Consider the following 13,768-nt stretch of genomic DNA (forward strand, 5'->3'; position numbering starts at 1 on the left):
AGAGAAGTCCACGTACAGTAAGTCTCAAAATGTGCCTATAAGAGGTGATGAGGGGGGAGTCTAAGGAAGAAACTGACCTCTGCAGTAGGATTAGCTCTATATATGCACATGTACAGTTAGTTTTTACATCAGATGGCATCATATTGGGTGTATTCAGGCCCAGACTACAGATTAATACGTCACCATCCTCTATACATAAAATCTGTCTTTTTAATACATCCTTAAGCCTAAAATAAAATCTGGTTGGAAGAACTGACTAGTAATGTCCTCTGCTGGTCTCTTAAGCAGCCATCCCAGTACCTCCCCGCAGTAGAAGCCTACGTTTGTCAAGAGGCCTTAGGCTGGCCTCCCGAGCCTCCAGAGCCTCGTGGGCTTCGTTCCGCTCCCCTGGAGCCCATAGAAAGAAGCTCTGCACACAGGTAAGAGGGGACGAGGGACCAAATAGATAGATTACGATAAGTTAGATGATGTTTGACGTGGAAACATAAAAAGACAGTTGCGAGGTTCTGTTGAAATGTATTTCAGTAATTGCTAACTAACAAATGATGATCAAGTAAATATAATAAAGGCAGGCTTGTAATCAGTACTGTTACAAGTCTTAATGAAAAAGAGAGTTGGATTGATGAGCTCATTATCTCTCTCTACTCTGTCTCTTATCTCCTTCAGTACCCCTCCCACAGTGATTCGTCCCTCGCTACAGGCAGCTCTGAAGGCAGCCTTCAGACCACCTTGGAAGAAGGACTGAGCTTCAGTGTGTCCCCACCTCAGAACTTAGACTTTCCACTGTCATCAGCTCCATTGCCGCTTATGTGTCCTCTCCCTCTGCCTGAGGACACCACCTCCATTTCTTCCCCAGTCCAGACCCTGAGACCAAGACCGAGCCCATCGTCGGGTTTAACCCTTCTGGCCACCAGGGGTCACCAGCGGAGTCAGAGCAGCGGGCGTGGCAGCACCAGCCCTGGGTACACCCGCGATGACTCGATCGACCCTTCAGATGAGGACCTGGGCATAGGGATTGGATCGTCTATTGGCGGTTGTGGCTCCAGCCAAGCAGGCAACAGTGAACACTTGTCAGAGGCACTTAGCAGCTTGTCGCTGACATCACTGCTATCACCCAGCTCCCTGGTGTACCCAGGAGGAGCAGTAAAGAAGTGCAACAGCACAGGCAGCCTGGACCAAGGGGGGATGCTGCTGTCTTCCCGGAGCAGGGAGGGTCGTAGGGAGATTATGGGTCTGGAGCTTATGGACCCCCAAGGCTTTTTGGCCAACCCCTGGACTGGGGTTGATACAAGAAGAGGAGAAGGAAGAGGGGAAATAGGAGATGGAGATCAAGGACTAAAGGGGAAGAGCTCAAGCCAAACAACAGTAGGGCCTTGTCGAAAAAACAGATGAAACCCAATGTTTCCTTTTTGTTTGTCTCTCCATTCCTTGGATCTGAACCCATTGCTATCCCTCTCGCTCTCTCTGCCTCATCAGTGAGAGAAAGGTCTGATGACACACGATTCCAAAACCAAACCCTCATCTTGCCCCCTTAACCCATTTCTATACATTCGTGACAAGCCCATGTCCTATTTTGTGCTATCTATGGGAGTGGTTTTGGTTATGGTCTGTTGGTGTGGAAGTGGCCTTTTCAAGGTCCAAGAGCTTCTACCAACTTGGAGGCTGTACCAGTATGGGAGGCCATGGAAGCTTCTGATCACACAGCAAACCCAGAAGGAGATACAAAAGGGTTTGAACTCAAAGATACAACAAAGAATCTTCATGTTGCTCGACTGTAATTTCCTTTCTCCTGATGGCTCGGGTTCACTGAGATTAAAAATGCAAAAACAGAAGTAACCAAACAAGAAATAGCAATCCATGCCAACAGAGGGTGTTTTGATTCGCTTATGTCTCCAAGGCAGTGTGGCAAATACGCGGGCGGAGGCTTTGTGATGGTGGAATATATGAAGGCGGAAGAAAGACTGGGGCAAGGAGAAGGCAGGTCATTTGTTTGGCTGGAAAAGCAGAAAGCGGATCTAATGTCCATCTGTTCTGGCAGACGGAAACAACAGGTCTTACTCACTCTGGCACAGGCGCTTCTGCTGAGATCAGAGTAAAATGTGAAGGGTGGAGGAAAGTTCAGGAATGTGTGCTCACGTTTGTGTGTGTGTGAGTGTGTGTGAGAGAGCACCGCCTCAGGTATCTAAGGCAATGAATTAAATCATTCTCACCGCTGCACCGCACCTCTGTGTTTTTGAAACCAGGGGGAGAGGTATCAACTGAGGAAAAGTTTCGCACGTCTGTCAGCTTGGTCTTCAGTGGCACCGGGAAATGGAAATAAATTAACAGACTGTGGAGGTATAACTGTGCATGGAGTGATTCGTGAAATTGGTTATTTTCCTTTCTCTTGCCAGCATCTCTCACTCGTGAACATGAAGAAATATAGTATAAAACGGAGAGCTAGGTTGGATGGAGCTTCACAGACGCGGCCAGGAGAAACAGTGTCGTGTGAGCGGACCAGCTACGCCTGCACTGGAAAATGTGGTTTGCAGCTCCCTCGCTCAAGTGAGACTTCAAGCACACACCTTTTTTGACCCCACTTCCTCTCACTATGTTTAAGGATTTAAAGCGAATGGACAAAAAAAAAAGAAACCACACACACACAAAAGTGTTGCAAGGGTCCTTGACTGCATGATGGGATTGCATTTAACCAAGATTTTTAACTATATACAGAAGTGTATTGAGATGTCAATGTTGGGTGATAACCATGTGATTTCTATTCCACTATTTTTGTAGAAAAGAGAATAGGCACGTGCAAGTGTTGCCGTTAATTTGTCCCGATTTAATTTAACCCATGCAGTGTCTTTGACTTTGTTGTCTAGGACTTTTTTTGGTCTGCCAGTGGCTTCCAAGTTTTCTAACATTTTTCTAAGGTGTGGACAGTGTATAAAACAACGAAGCAAAAAATTTCAAACAAACTCTGTGCGCTGAAGTGATTGTTCCCTCCAGCACATTTCTCTTTGGGAACGCTGGTTCCTCACGATTTGATTTTTCTAGATGTTGGAGTCTCAGAGGACAACCAGAGGTGGGAACAGCCATACTCACTCACCACATGGGGACTGTCTAGCTCACGGACATTCCCTGCACAAAAGGGAACTTTGTTTGCTTTTAGTCTCCTATGCTAAAAAAACAACAACAAAAAAAACCACACAAACAGTGTACACCATCTCTATGAAAGCTTTAATTTGAGCGTCACACCATAACATATCGATTACGGGCACATTAGTGTTCCTTAAGCATGATTCTGGGATTGCAATACAGTATGCTTATTCTTGAAACGACACCGTGATGCACTCAGCCCCCCCCCCCCCCCCCATCTTTTCACACATACAGTATGTTGTAGCAACCTTTTCATGCACGGTGGTTTGATGCGAAAAGCTGAAACTGTAAGAGCGGAACGAGACTTGGCGTCTTTTTGGCTTCCACCACTTGATTAACTGCTCCATCCAAAAAGGAGACGTTCATCTTTAAGCCTGATTTCTAAGAGGTAGACTGTTTTATCCCTGGCGTTTCGATCATTACCTTATTTTGTTTTTTTCCATTTCTCAAGAGGAATGAGGTGATGTGAGAAAATCTGAGGGTTTGACCTTTTTTATCATGCAAAATCACTTTGATGACTATGTTTTAGCATATGGTGTTGGGTATTAACGAGTGAGGCATTTGCGTGTGCGCGTGTGTCTGTGTGAGGGACTGTGTGTGCATGTGCGTTTGTGACTTCAGGTAAAGTGTTTGCCTTTTTCCTGAAATGTCCTGTTTGTCAGTGAGGATAGCTGGCGGGGTTAAAGGTCGAAGAGGGAAAAAACACAAAGCAACCAAGGGCTGTTTTAGCATTAAAGATATATCCTCTTATCTTTCTGAGACAAATCCTTGTGTCAGTGAATATGGCATCAAAGGTTAAAGCCTGACTACACAGCAATAAATGTTCTATGTGTATGCCCTGAGTAAATGATGTCAATGTGATTTTTATCTCCTCGGATTACAACAGTACTCATTTTTGTCTGTTTTTGCTTCTGCACGTCTAAACTTCCAACTGGTCGGATAGCACCTCTGCCCTCTCCAAAACGAGTCGCTAGAGAGATGGGCTCCAATTGGATAACATGAGTAAATGAGGTTAACGAACTCAGGTCGGGGGGTAAAAACCACTAGTTTAAAATTTAAAGATAGCTGTAAAGCTGTGCTCAGACAGAAAGCGAAGCAAATTCTCGCCTTGCTTTATTCGCACAAGTTTGACGGCTTGAGTGTTTTGTGCACTGTGCGCTCACACACTACAGGCGTCGGACGTTAGATACAACAAGCAGAACAGTGCACCAAATTTGTGCGTCAGCAGAGTGTGCCTTCATGCACTGTGTGTGTGCTACAGCTCTCACTTAGACTGATGTTCAAGACCCCCCCCCCCTTGTCTCCTTTTATATTTATGAGTACAAAGGTTCAGCAAAAGCACACATCTTTCCTAACGTGTTTTTTTGCTCCAGTCCAAGCTGCCTTGATCAAGCCTGCGTCCCCCTGTACACTCTGTATTGTATGCAGTCATGTCCGTCTCTTAAAAATTTGCTTCACCTTCAGTCTGAACACACCTTAAGAGTGTACACTTCACGTTTGTACATATCTTTGTATTTTGATCTGCATGTGTGCATTGCTGCCAGTGACCATGAATATATCGTTAGTATGCATTTCATAAAACTGTACAAAGGTGAAGGGAATGCCCCGATGTTTATGACTGCTGCTATGAGACCACTGGAGAATCAGTCACAAAAAAAAAAATGTTTCTCCTCCAACACAAATTATAAAATGATAAAATATTACATTTTATGTAAAAAAATCACACACATCCAGTCTTCATTTTTATGCCTGTGTTTTGTTTTTTGTTTTTTTCCACATTTAAATTATTAAGCTTGTGGTATGACAGCCAGGAGTAAAGAGGTTGGATTGTGTCAGGCAGGGAAGACAAAGCCAACAAGACTGCACCAAAAGCTGTCTGCACCCGACATGGACAGCTGGACAGAGTAAAGCTAACAGACAGCGCGAGAGACCGAGGTAGTGAGATGGTGCAGGAGTAGGAGACTTCTCCAGACAGCTTGTCATCGGCAGTCTTGCCCAGCGGAGCCGTCAGCGCGAGAGAGCACATTAAGCATGCACGCTGAACTCAGAGGTGTTGTTTACCTCACACCCTCAACCAGCCAGCCCCTCCACCTCATCTAACCTCTCAAAACCTGTTCTCCCTCCAGGCCCCTGTCCTTCAAATGTCACCGCAGGAGAGTGGAGGTGTGTGTGTGTGTTTGTGTGGCGAGTGGCAAAAGTGCACGAGTCTCCAAGACTATGTGTGGATGCAACTGTAAGTGTGCAAGTGGTAGTGTCATTGCTTTGGTTATCTCCAGGTCCTGTCATCTGGAATTTTTGCAGCTTTTTGTCTGGCTTCCTTCCAATGCCAGATGAGTGCAAGTAGCCTCTTGCAACATTAACTCCAAAGGTCAATATCCATGCCTTTGGGGGACTGGTGTGCTTATTTGATTGATTATTTCCCATGGCAACGCACAAGTCCCCTGACACATCAGGCCTCGTTTGGTTAAAAAAAACAAAAATGAAAGACAAAATGTTCACCACACCTAGAAACCTACTGCTTTACTTCACTGTACTTCTGTGCAGCATGAGAACACTGTGTGGAAGGGAGATTTTCAGACTGTCAAAGCTCGCTCTTGTTTTATTTACAGTATGTCTGATGAGAAAAAAATGCTCCAAACACCTCAGTCGAGCTGTTTTCAGTGTCTTGGATGAAATGTATTAAAGTGGGTTGTGAGGGGTTCTTTTCAAAAAATAGGGGAAAAAAAACTTTTCTCATCTTTCTAAAATTTGTCTGCCAAAGACGTTAGGTCAGAAGGTAGTCGAAAAAATTGAGAGAAACGGCGTGCCATCAAAGGAATCTTTACCCCCAAGTTTTGTCAAACTGATAAACAAGATCCACAAAGATGTGTCTCATTACTGAGTTTTTCTCTGGGCAGGAGGGAGGAAGAAGGGGAGGAACAACAGACTTTTGACAACATCCAACTTGTTTTCAAACTGCAGATTTTTTTTTTGCTTTTACCCCAGGAGGGAAGTGTGAAGCCTTTCATTCCAAAAAAAAAAAAAAAAGCAAGTCAATTAGGTTGTGTTTTTAATGCTCTGTCACTTAATGAGTCACGTAAGCCAGCAGAATGTTTTTGATGTGCAAGGAGATGACCTAACTCCTGTTTTTAGGGGACTAACATGGACCACAAGCTGCTGTCGTGAGAGAAGTCAAACTGATGGGTTAGAGAGCAGTGTGGGCATTTCTACCTGAAAAGAAAAGACAGAAAATGTTGCAGAGAAATTTTTTCTTCCCTTTGAAGGTTCGGCAAATGATGATAAATGAATGCCATTCCATTTCCTGATGCAGCTGTATGGGATTATTACTGTAAAAATGAAGTCCACTTCCCTTACTTCTCTCTTTTTTCATCTCTCTAATCACATCAGCCACTGAATCCTTTACTCTCAGTCCACACCTGAGTCTTTCCTGACACACGCACATGCAGGCGTGTGTGCACACACATCAGGGGCAGGCATTGAAACCAGCCCCTGTCAGCTGTCAAGGCTAACTGCCCATGGGAGTTGTCCAAACCCACTGATTGCATCACAGGCTCGAGGGAGAAAGTCAGATAAAGGCAGGTTGTGAAGGTGGCACAATAAAACGATGAATAAAGTGGCAGTAAAATGAGCTGAATGTGTAAGATGAGAAGAAAAAAGCTATCAATCTCCAGACAATATTTAAACTTTCAGAAATCTAAACTGGTTCTTAGGTTTTCTTTGTCTCATTTGAGTGTCTCTTTGTTGTTTGTGCCCACTCTTTTCTCTGTCTTCTCTTTCCCAGCTCGTCTCTCTGTGACTTCAGAGGATGAATTAAACAGGCACAGTAGCAACGCTTTTCCCTATCTGCTCTAATTCAAATAGGCAGCTCTCTGGCCTTTATGAACTTTTACATAATTTGCATCAGTGCTTGTGTGTGTCACACCCCTAGTAACTGAAGGGTTTTGCCAAAAACTGAAGGCTTGCTTAAAGGGGCTGTAAATGTCCACATTTACAGCTGAATTTAATGTGTTTACAAAAATAGTTTGATCTCTATAGCTAATTTACCCCTTTTCAAACATTTTTTAAGTTTGGAGTTTGGCCACTGAGACTAAAAGCATTGTAGCCCGTTGAGGTTTTGCAGATATGTGACCGCTAACCAGGCTATGTCAACTCATCTGCCATTTTGAAGTTAATAAGGTCGAAGTCACATGGGTCTAGAGAGTCTGCAACCCCACTTGTTGGCAACTGGTTGCTGGAGGTTGATTATTAAAGTCCCCGGCCTACAGACTGGCCAAACTCCTCTTGGCAACCATTGGTTGCTAGTTGAAAATGTGTATTCCCCAACCAGTTTTTAAAAATTGTCCTTCAGTTGCTTTACTTACAGATTACTCCTGCTATTCGACGATTACATGGAACACACTGATGTGTCTACAGACACCTGGAAACTACTCTCCAAGCACTAGAGAAACTGGAAACAGAGACCACTCACCTTTGAAGTAAAATTTGTTCTTTTTGAAATGTGCTGGATAAAGCACAGCTTTTACTTTGAAGGTCTACGCTGGCCTCACCATTTTTTCAAGTTTTACTACAGCTCAGCAAGTAGTTGGAAAGTTTTTGCAGACAAGTCGGCTGTCTTATGCAGAAACGACAGGTGACCACGACAAAATTCTAGCTTCCAAATCAACCAGCGCCCTCCAGAGATGACTGACCAGCTAGCTGGCTAAATATGACCGGTTCGTCCCTTGTGGTTGCATCACGTCCAATGCAGACAACTCTTAATGTGCCCATGACATTGTGTGAGAAATCTCTAGGAGCTGTCTATGAGGCTTTACATCTGCTAATTTGGACCACTAAAAGGGGCTTGTCAGCCATGCTTGTGGTGCCTTTTGGAGAATTTGGAAAATGTAATATGGATTTTCATTTTACCTAATATGGTTTTCTGTGCATTTAAGTGTAAGAAAAGCCTGTGTTTTATTTTTATTTAGCACTAATTAGAACAGTTTTTCAAACCTTATATTAGCAAGGTCATTTCTGGCTCCCCCCAAAAAACTTTTATAGTTTCCAAAATCCAATGACTGAGACTTCAAATTGGGCTTCACAAACCAATGGGTGACATCCCAGCAGCTATGTTTAAATGCAGCCTATGGTTCCACCCAACAGGAGCCTGCAAGGTAGCTGACTTGTCACTGCTAATGCCTGAATCTTATCCCTTCACAGACACCATTTCCCCCCGCTCACTCTCTTCTCCCTGCTTCTTTCACTTTTTCTCTGCAACTTAAAGCCATTAGCCGAGAAAGAGAAGCTGTGACAGCTGAAACTAGGAGATTGGGAGCAGCGCTGACATTGCTAGTTTTAGCCTTGCTTTGCTTTCATTGTGATGGATGATTGACTGGTTTCCTCAACACCTGGCCTGCTGTTTTGTAAGATAATAGTGAAAAATAATACTGTAACAATGCTCAGTGACGGCTTTGAAAGACTTATTCGACGCAAGCGCTGACGGTTCTCTCATATTGTAGCTCTGTTTGCAACAGCCAGATTTAAAACCCCAACTATCACATGGTAAATGGCCTGTATTTGTATAGCACTTTACTTAGTCTTTAGTCTTAGTTTCTTTCCTGGTGCATATAATCCTAAGTGATACAGAACTTCAGGAAGGTAAACAAATGTTGCTGACCTTTATTTCACCTGCAAAACAAGAACAACTGAAAACCATTCGCTGATCCAGAATATCTGATGCTCTTCCTTGTGTGCATATGTGTGCATATGCTCTGTAGCAAGTGGAATTTGCCTTTTTTGCGGACGGCTCCTTTTGCCTTTCACGTACTCACAACGTGGAGGCTTTAAAATGGCCAAATCTTGTACCCAACCGTTTGTGAATTAGATGTGCGCCTCCAGGGATTTATAATTCCGAAAATGATTCGCCGTGTATGCGCTGACTCCACAGACAAGGTATGAGAAGGTATCAGGGTAGGTCTTCAGGGTTTCTACTCCACTGCCGTATTTCATACGGGTCCACATTACTGATGCATGCTATTTTTTCCAAGTACCGTCTCTTGGTGTCCGGGCGCAGTCGGTCTCGATACAGTCCTTTGACTTTTGAGCTGATTTTAAGCATGGTTCTGGCAGTCGTCCTTCCAACACAGTGTGTTTGTTTTGATTCGTGGCCTTCTAAGATGGTGCCGCGATCCCACAATGCACTGCGGCGTTACATCAACTCCAAAGCCCTACACACAGCACAAGACTTTTAAGAGTATTTAACAAGAGCAAGTTTCCTTTTTCCCTGGTTTTACTACCACACTGTTCAGCAAACCTTCACCATCTTATCCAGAAGGGTCACCTCTTCACCCTCACGTGGAAGAAGTAATCTGATTGGCATGGTGGTTTGTTTGAAGCAGGGATTTTGGAGTGGCCCTTGTGTAGCGTTGGAAACCAGTCACGATGTGTTTCATCCATTTCATAGGCTGGTTTGCCTGCAATAACGCCAAATAATTAGCAACTCCATAAATAGAACGTAGTTCTGCAAATGTTTGTTCTAATTTGCTATGACCTCAGAGCACATCGCAAATAAAACTAATACGCAAATAAAACTAATACGCAAATAAAACTAATAGGCTATAAAGAGTGATATGAACATATTTAGAACTTACTGGAATGAAAATGTCTGGAGCACACCAACAGATATTTGGAGATGGAAGAGAACTGGGTATCAGCTCGTCTCAAAGCTGCTATCCAGGCTAGAGGCCTTCTTTTGGTAACATCCGCTACGTGAGCTCCTTCATGTTGCTTCCAGGTGGGGAAAGAATGAACCATTTTCAAGCTTATTCTCTTGCCGGTTGTGTGATCTAACATTACAACCGACCACGTAGCAAGTACTAACTGGTGTTATCCGTGTGCTTTCGCTCCTCTTTCGCTAGCGCTTTGTTTGGCCCAGAAACATGGCGCCTCAACCAAAAATCCTGGCCACGCCCCCTCCCGTGACATCACGCTCCAACGCCCTATACTAGTAAACACGGCACGCCCTCTGACTCCATTCTTGTCCATTTTTGGGACAGAGTTGTTCTCTTTCTGGGATCCTGTGGCACACATTCATAGGAATTTGATCTTCTTAGACTGGGACTGACATTTCTTTTCTCACATATTAATTGGGATTTCTAACTGCATAATTTTTTTTCTGAAGCCAGCTGCTTTTACTTTGCTCCATTTGCCCCAGATGATCTGTCTCCACTCCTGTAAACCCACTCAGAATTATGTAGTACGTTTAAGCTCATTGTTGAGTCGAGTGGTTGGATGCCTTTTTACTCCTCTGTCTGTAGCTGCGGCAACAAATGGCACACACAGCATGGGGCAACGCAGCTGTATTTAAATGTGAAACCCGGAGATGTGCGATTTTGTATAGTTCTACCTCTAAAGAAAGCAGACTGGGTTCCATTAGTGGTTCTACATAGTGCTGGTTTAAGTGCACAAAGACACGAGAAAGCAGTTTAGAATGACAAAAAATTTTGCAACAGAGCTCCAGGTATCTTATTGCAAAATCTCTTTGTTGGGTTTAATACCATTTCTCTTAGCATTTTTAACGTTTCGGTCTATTTCTCAAATCAGTGAGCAGTTTAATCACAATATCAAATAACCACTTGTGCATACAATGATTTATTGGAAATTGCAAATGTTTCCTACATTCCTATCCCATGCTGATCGAAGTCTATTTTAGTGGCTGTTGAATAGTCTGACATCCTAAAAGGTCCACCTATTGCAACATGGTTAAACAAACCATCTTAACCTGTCGAACATGATTTCTGCTTATTTCTGTTAGACTGTGCTGCAGACATGTCCTGCTGACAGGAAAAAGAAAGCTTTACAGTAGTGCATAGGCCAAAAAGATAATAATAAATGAAACATGTAAAATGTACCACTCCCAGGCAGAATTTTGCAAGCTGAGCTGTACTGTGAATTGCAGCGTAGTTTGATGGGTCACCAATTTCTTTCGCTTGCAACGCAACATTAAAAGACTGTATCTAATGTAGCTTTTGCACGTGTCAGCTGTGTTGCATTACTTTTCTTTGTGCTTCACAGTGCTGCAAAACAGTCTCTTCTGTAACGCAGTGACAGCGTCTGTTGACAAATTACAGCAAAAGCAGGAAAGGCATATGTGAATCTTATCCAATCTCTTGCAATCAATCTCCCACACACGGGTAACTTTGTCATATGACTCAAAATGCACCAGGCAGCCTTGTTCATTTGCAGTCGTTACCATCGAAACTCACACTTACAGAGTACACTGATATATTGACAGCATGGCTAAGCTGCATACTGACTGTCTTGCTTGTACGCAACCACACAAGGACTTGTCCCCTGACGGCATCAAAATGTTTACTGAGACAAAAGCAGTCTTGGGCTCTTTTTGCAGGTTATCCAATGTGTGATGCTGCTTGCAGGAATGGTTTCATGATATGCCCTCACTCTTTTACAAACATCAGTTTGATTTGAGAGAAAAATGAAAGCTCCAAGTGTTTGCAAAAGTCAAGGGTAAATTATTAATTCTAGGAGCCTTCTTTAAAGGTTTTTGAGCTATAAACAAATCCAGCTCTTCAAAGACTAAGATGATTATAAAATGGGTAAATGTATTTATTCATAGGCCTTCCTTTATATAGAGCTTGTTATTCAATTTTGTTTCTCTTTTCTGTAGATCAACAAAATTTAAATATAATGTTTTATTTCTAAGTATATGTTATTGCCTTGTCTCCTTTGTTTCCACAATTTAATGCATTAGAAGCGATTTGGTGTCTTTCTTATGACAACATGTGAGATTAATTTTAGATAAACACAGACTGTTTTCCATCTCTTTACTTTCACCTGTAGCAAAGCTCATGATATCAGTTTTGAGCCATTCACATATTGCCTTTAAACAGCATGCAAAAGGAGGATTTTTTTTTTTTTTTGAGGGGGGGGGGGGGGGGGGGGAGCCAAAAGATTGGAAATACAAGCTATAATTTTAGACGAACATTTCTGGGTAGCAGTTTCATGAGCAAATGGAAAAGCTGAAATCACAGTGACCTTTCGAAGACTTTGTTTCACAGGATGTCTGAGTGCAGTCTTATTCTTTCTTTCTTAAGAATGCTGATTAAAGCTTAAATTTGCAATAATGTGCAGTCGTCGTTTATCTCAGTTGCTTTGGCACATTTCTCAGTTCTGAAGTTGCATTTCCCAAAACATTCAGAAAAACATTAGATAATCTGCAAATGATTTTAACTTGCCTAAAACTTGTAATTCATTTGTCCAAATCAAGTATTTCATGAAAAAAAATAAGCTAAAGTCTTTTGCTGTAGTGAGAAAAGGATTAGATGTTTCATCGGAAATACTTATATGGAAGTGTGTCCTTCATCTTTTACATTTCTAAAACGTCCTACATCTTTTCACTGACACTGCTTACCTACTCTACAGATGACTGTATGCAAGCAAAAACATTACCTTTAGTCTCTATGGTTGTTAACGAAGCTAAAGCATCAGAAGAAAAATACACAGAAAAGCATATAACAGTTGATTAAAAGATTAATTAAATTAATAACTGGTGAATAAAAAAAGTCCTCCACATCACAGAGCATCCTGAGCAACAAAGGCAGCAGTCGTTTTTTGCTTTATTTTTTATTCATGCATTGTATTTATTTCATATTTAGTTGAACCTTTAATTATGGCAACCTTGGTAATCATTATGCACTTCAAAGCAATCGCACATGAAAGTTGTTTCAAAGTCGGGCGTGCTACAAACTGGGACCTCTTAGTTTTAGCTTTGTTGACATTTTACTTATCTCAGCGTCCTCCGGTGCTGTAAACATGTACGACTGAACTGTGTTTCTATGCACTGAATATAGTTAAATCAATATGCATGAGCCCACCTTCTGTCTCAGGTTAAAGTGAAGCAATACTGAGCCATTATTACTGAAACATGCCAGAGGTGCATTTAATGACGTTTCAGTTCGATGCCTGTTGCATTTTGAAAAGCTTCATTATAATTTTTTTTACACCTGGGCCTTGGTGTTAAGAGCTTTCAGCTGTACGCTCTCATGCATGCAGCGCTATGAGCCCACTGAGAGTGAAAGTACGGGGCAGAACATCAGCTTGAACTCAGACACACGTGAATTTGCATAACGCGTGACACAAGGTTGCAGTGAAGGGCAAACTATGAAGATGCTCATGAATTTCAAACACCTTAAGTTTGCATGCATGTATACGGAATGGGATATAGTCTTCATCATGCTTATTCATTAATTACAAACAGAACTGCAGTTCAGAAACGTGAACTTTTTGTTGCCCTCATATATAATGAGACTGCACCAGGTGTCCATGTTAAATTCTCATTTAATGTAACTACTAACTTATGTGTTTAGTCATTCTGAAAGGATAAAGCCTAGTGAATGAATAACTATTAATGTACAAATGTTCCTATTCCTCCTTTCTTTTGGCCTTTTGCTTCGCTTTTACAGTTCATCTGCTCTATGCTACTCAGTGCTTCCTTTTCAAATGTTTCTCAATTATGGTACCTTTTTCTATTATACCCATAAAACCTCTCAAGGCTGGATTTCAATTATTTTTCGTATCATGTAATGTGTAAAACTTCTGCAAAATCTGGAAATGCACAGGCACGTTAAAACTAACA

General features: G+C 42.3%; 1 protein-coding gene across 6 annotated transcripts in view; it reads left to right on the forward strand.

Moving 5' to 3' along the window:
* The window catches only part of LOC134626127 (voltage-dependent T-type calcium channel subunit alpha-1I-like), a 116,973-nt gene extending 109,837 nt beyond the window's left edge, over positions 1 to 7,136 (forward strand). For 5 of the 6 annotated variants that reach the window (XM_063471656.1, XM_063471659.2, XM_063471653.1 and 2 more), the window contains 2 exons: positions 286 to 419; positions 667 to 7,136. In XM_063471656.1, coding sequence (XP_063327726.1) covers positions 286 to 419; positions 667 to 1,392 — 860 coding nt within the window. In that variant the 3' untranslated portion in view covers positions 1,393 to 7,136. The remainder of the gene's footprint in view (positions 1 to 285; positions 420 to 666) is intronic. The other variant, XM_063471654.1, reaches the window with a different exon arrangement.
* The last annotated feature ends 6,632 nt before the right edge of the window (positions 7,137 to 13,768 follow it).

The sequence above is a fragment of the Pelmatolapia mariae genome, linkage group LG4 (genome assembly GCF_036321145.2).
Source record: "Pelmatolapia mariae isolate MD_Pm_ZW linkage group LG4, Pm_UMD_F_2, whole genome shotgun sequence".
Taxonomy (NCBI): domain Eukaryota; kingdom Metazoa; phylum Chordata; class Actinopteri; order Cichliformes; family Cichlidae; genus Pelmatolapia; species Pelmatolapia mariae.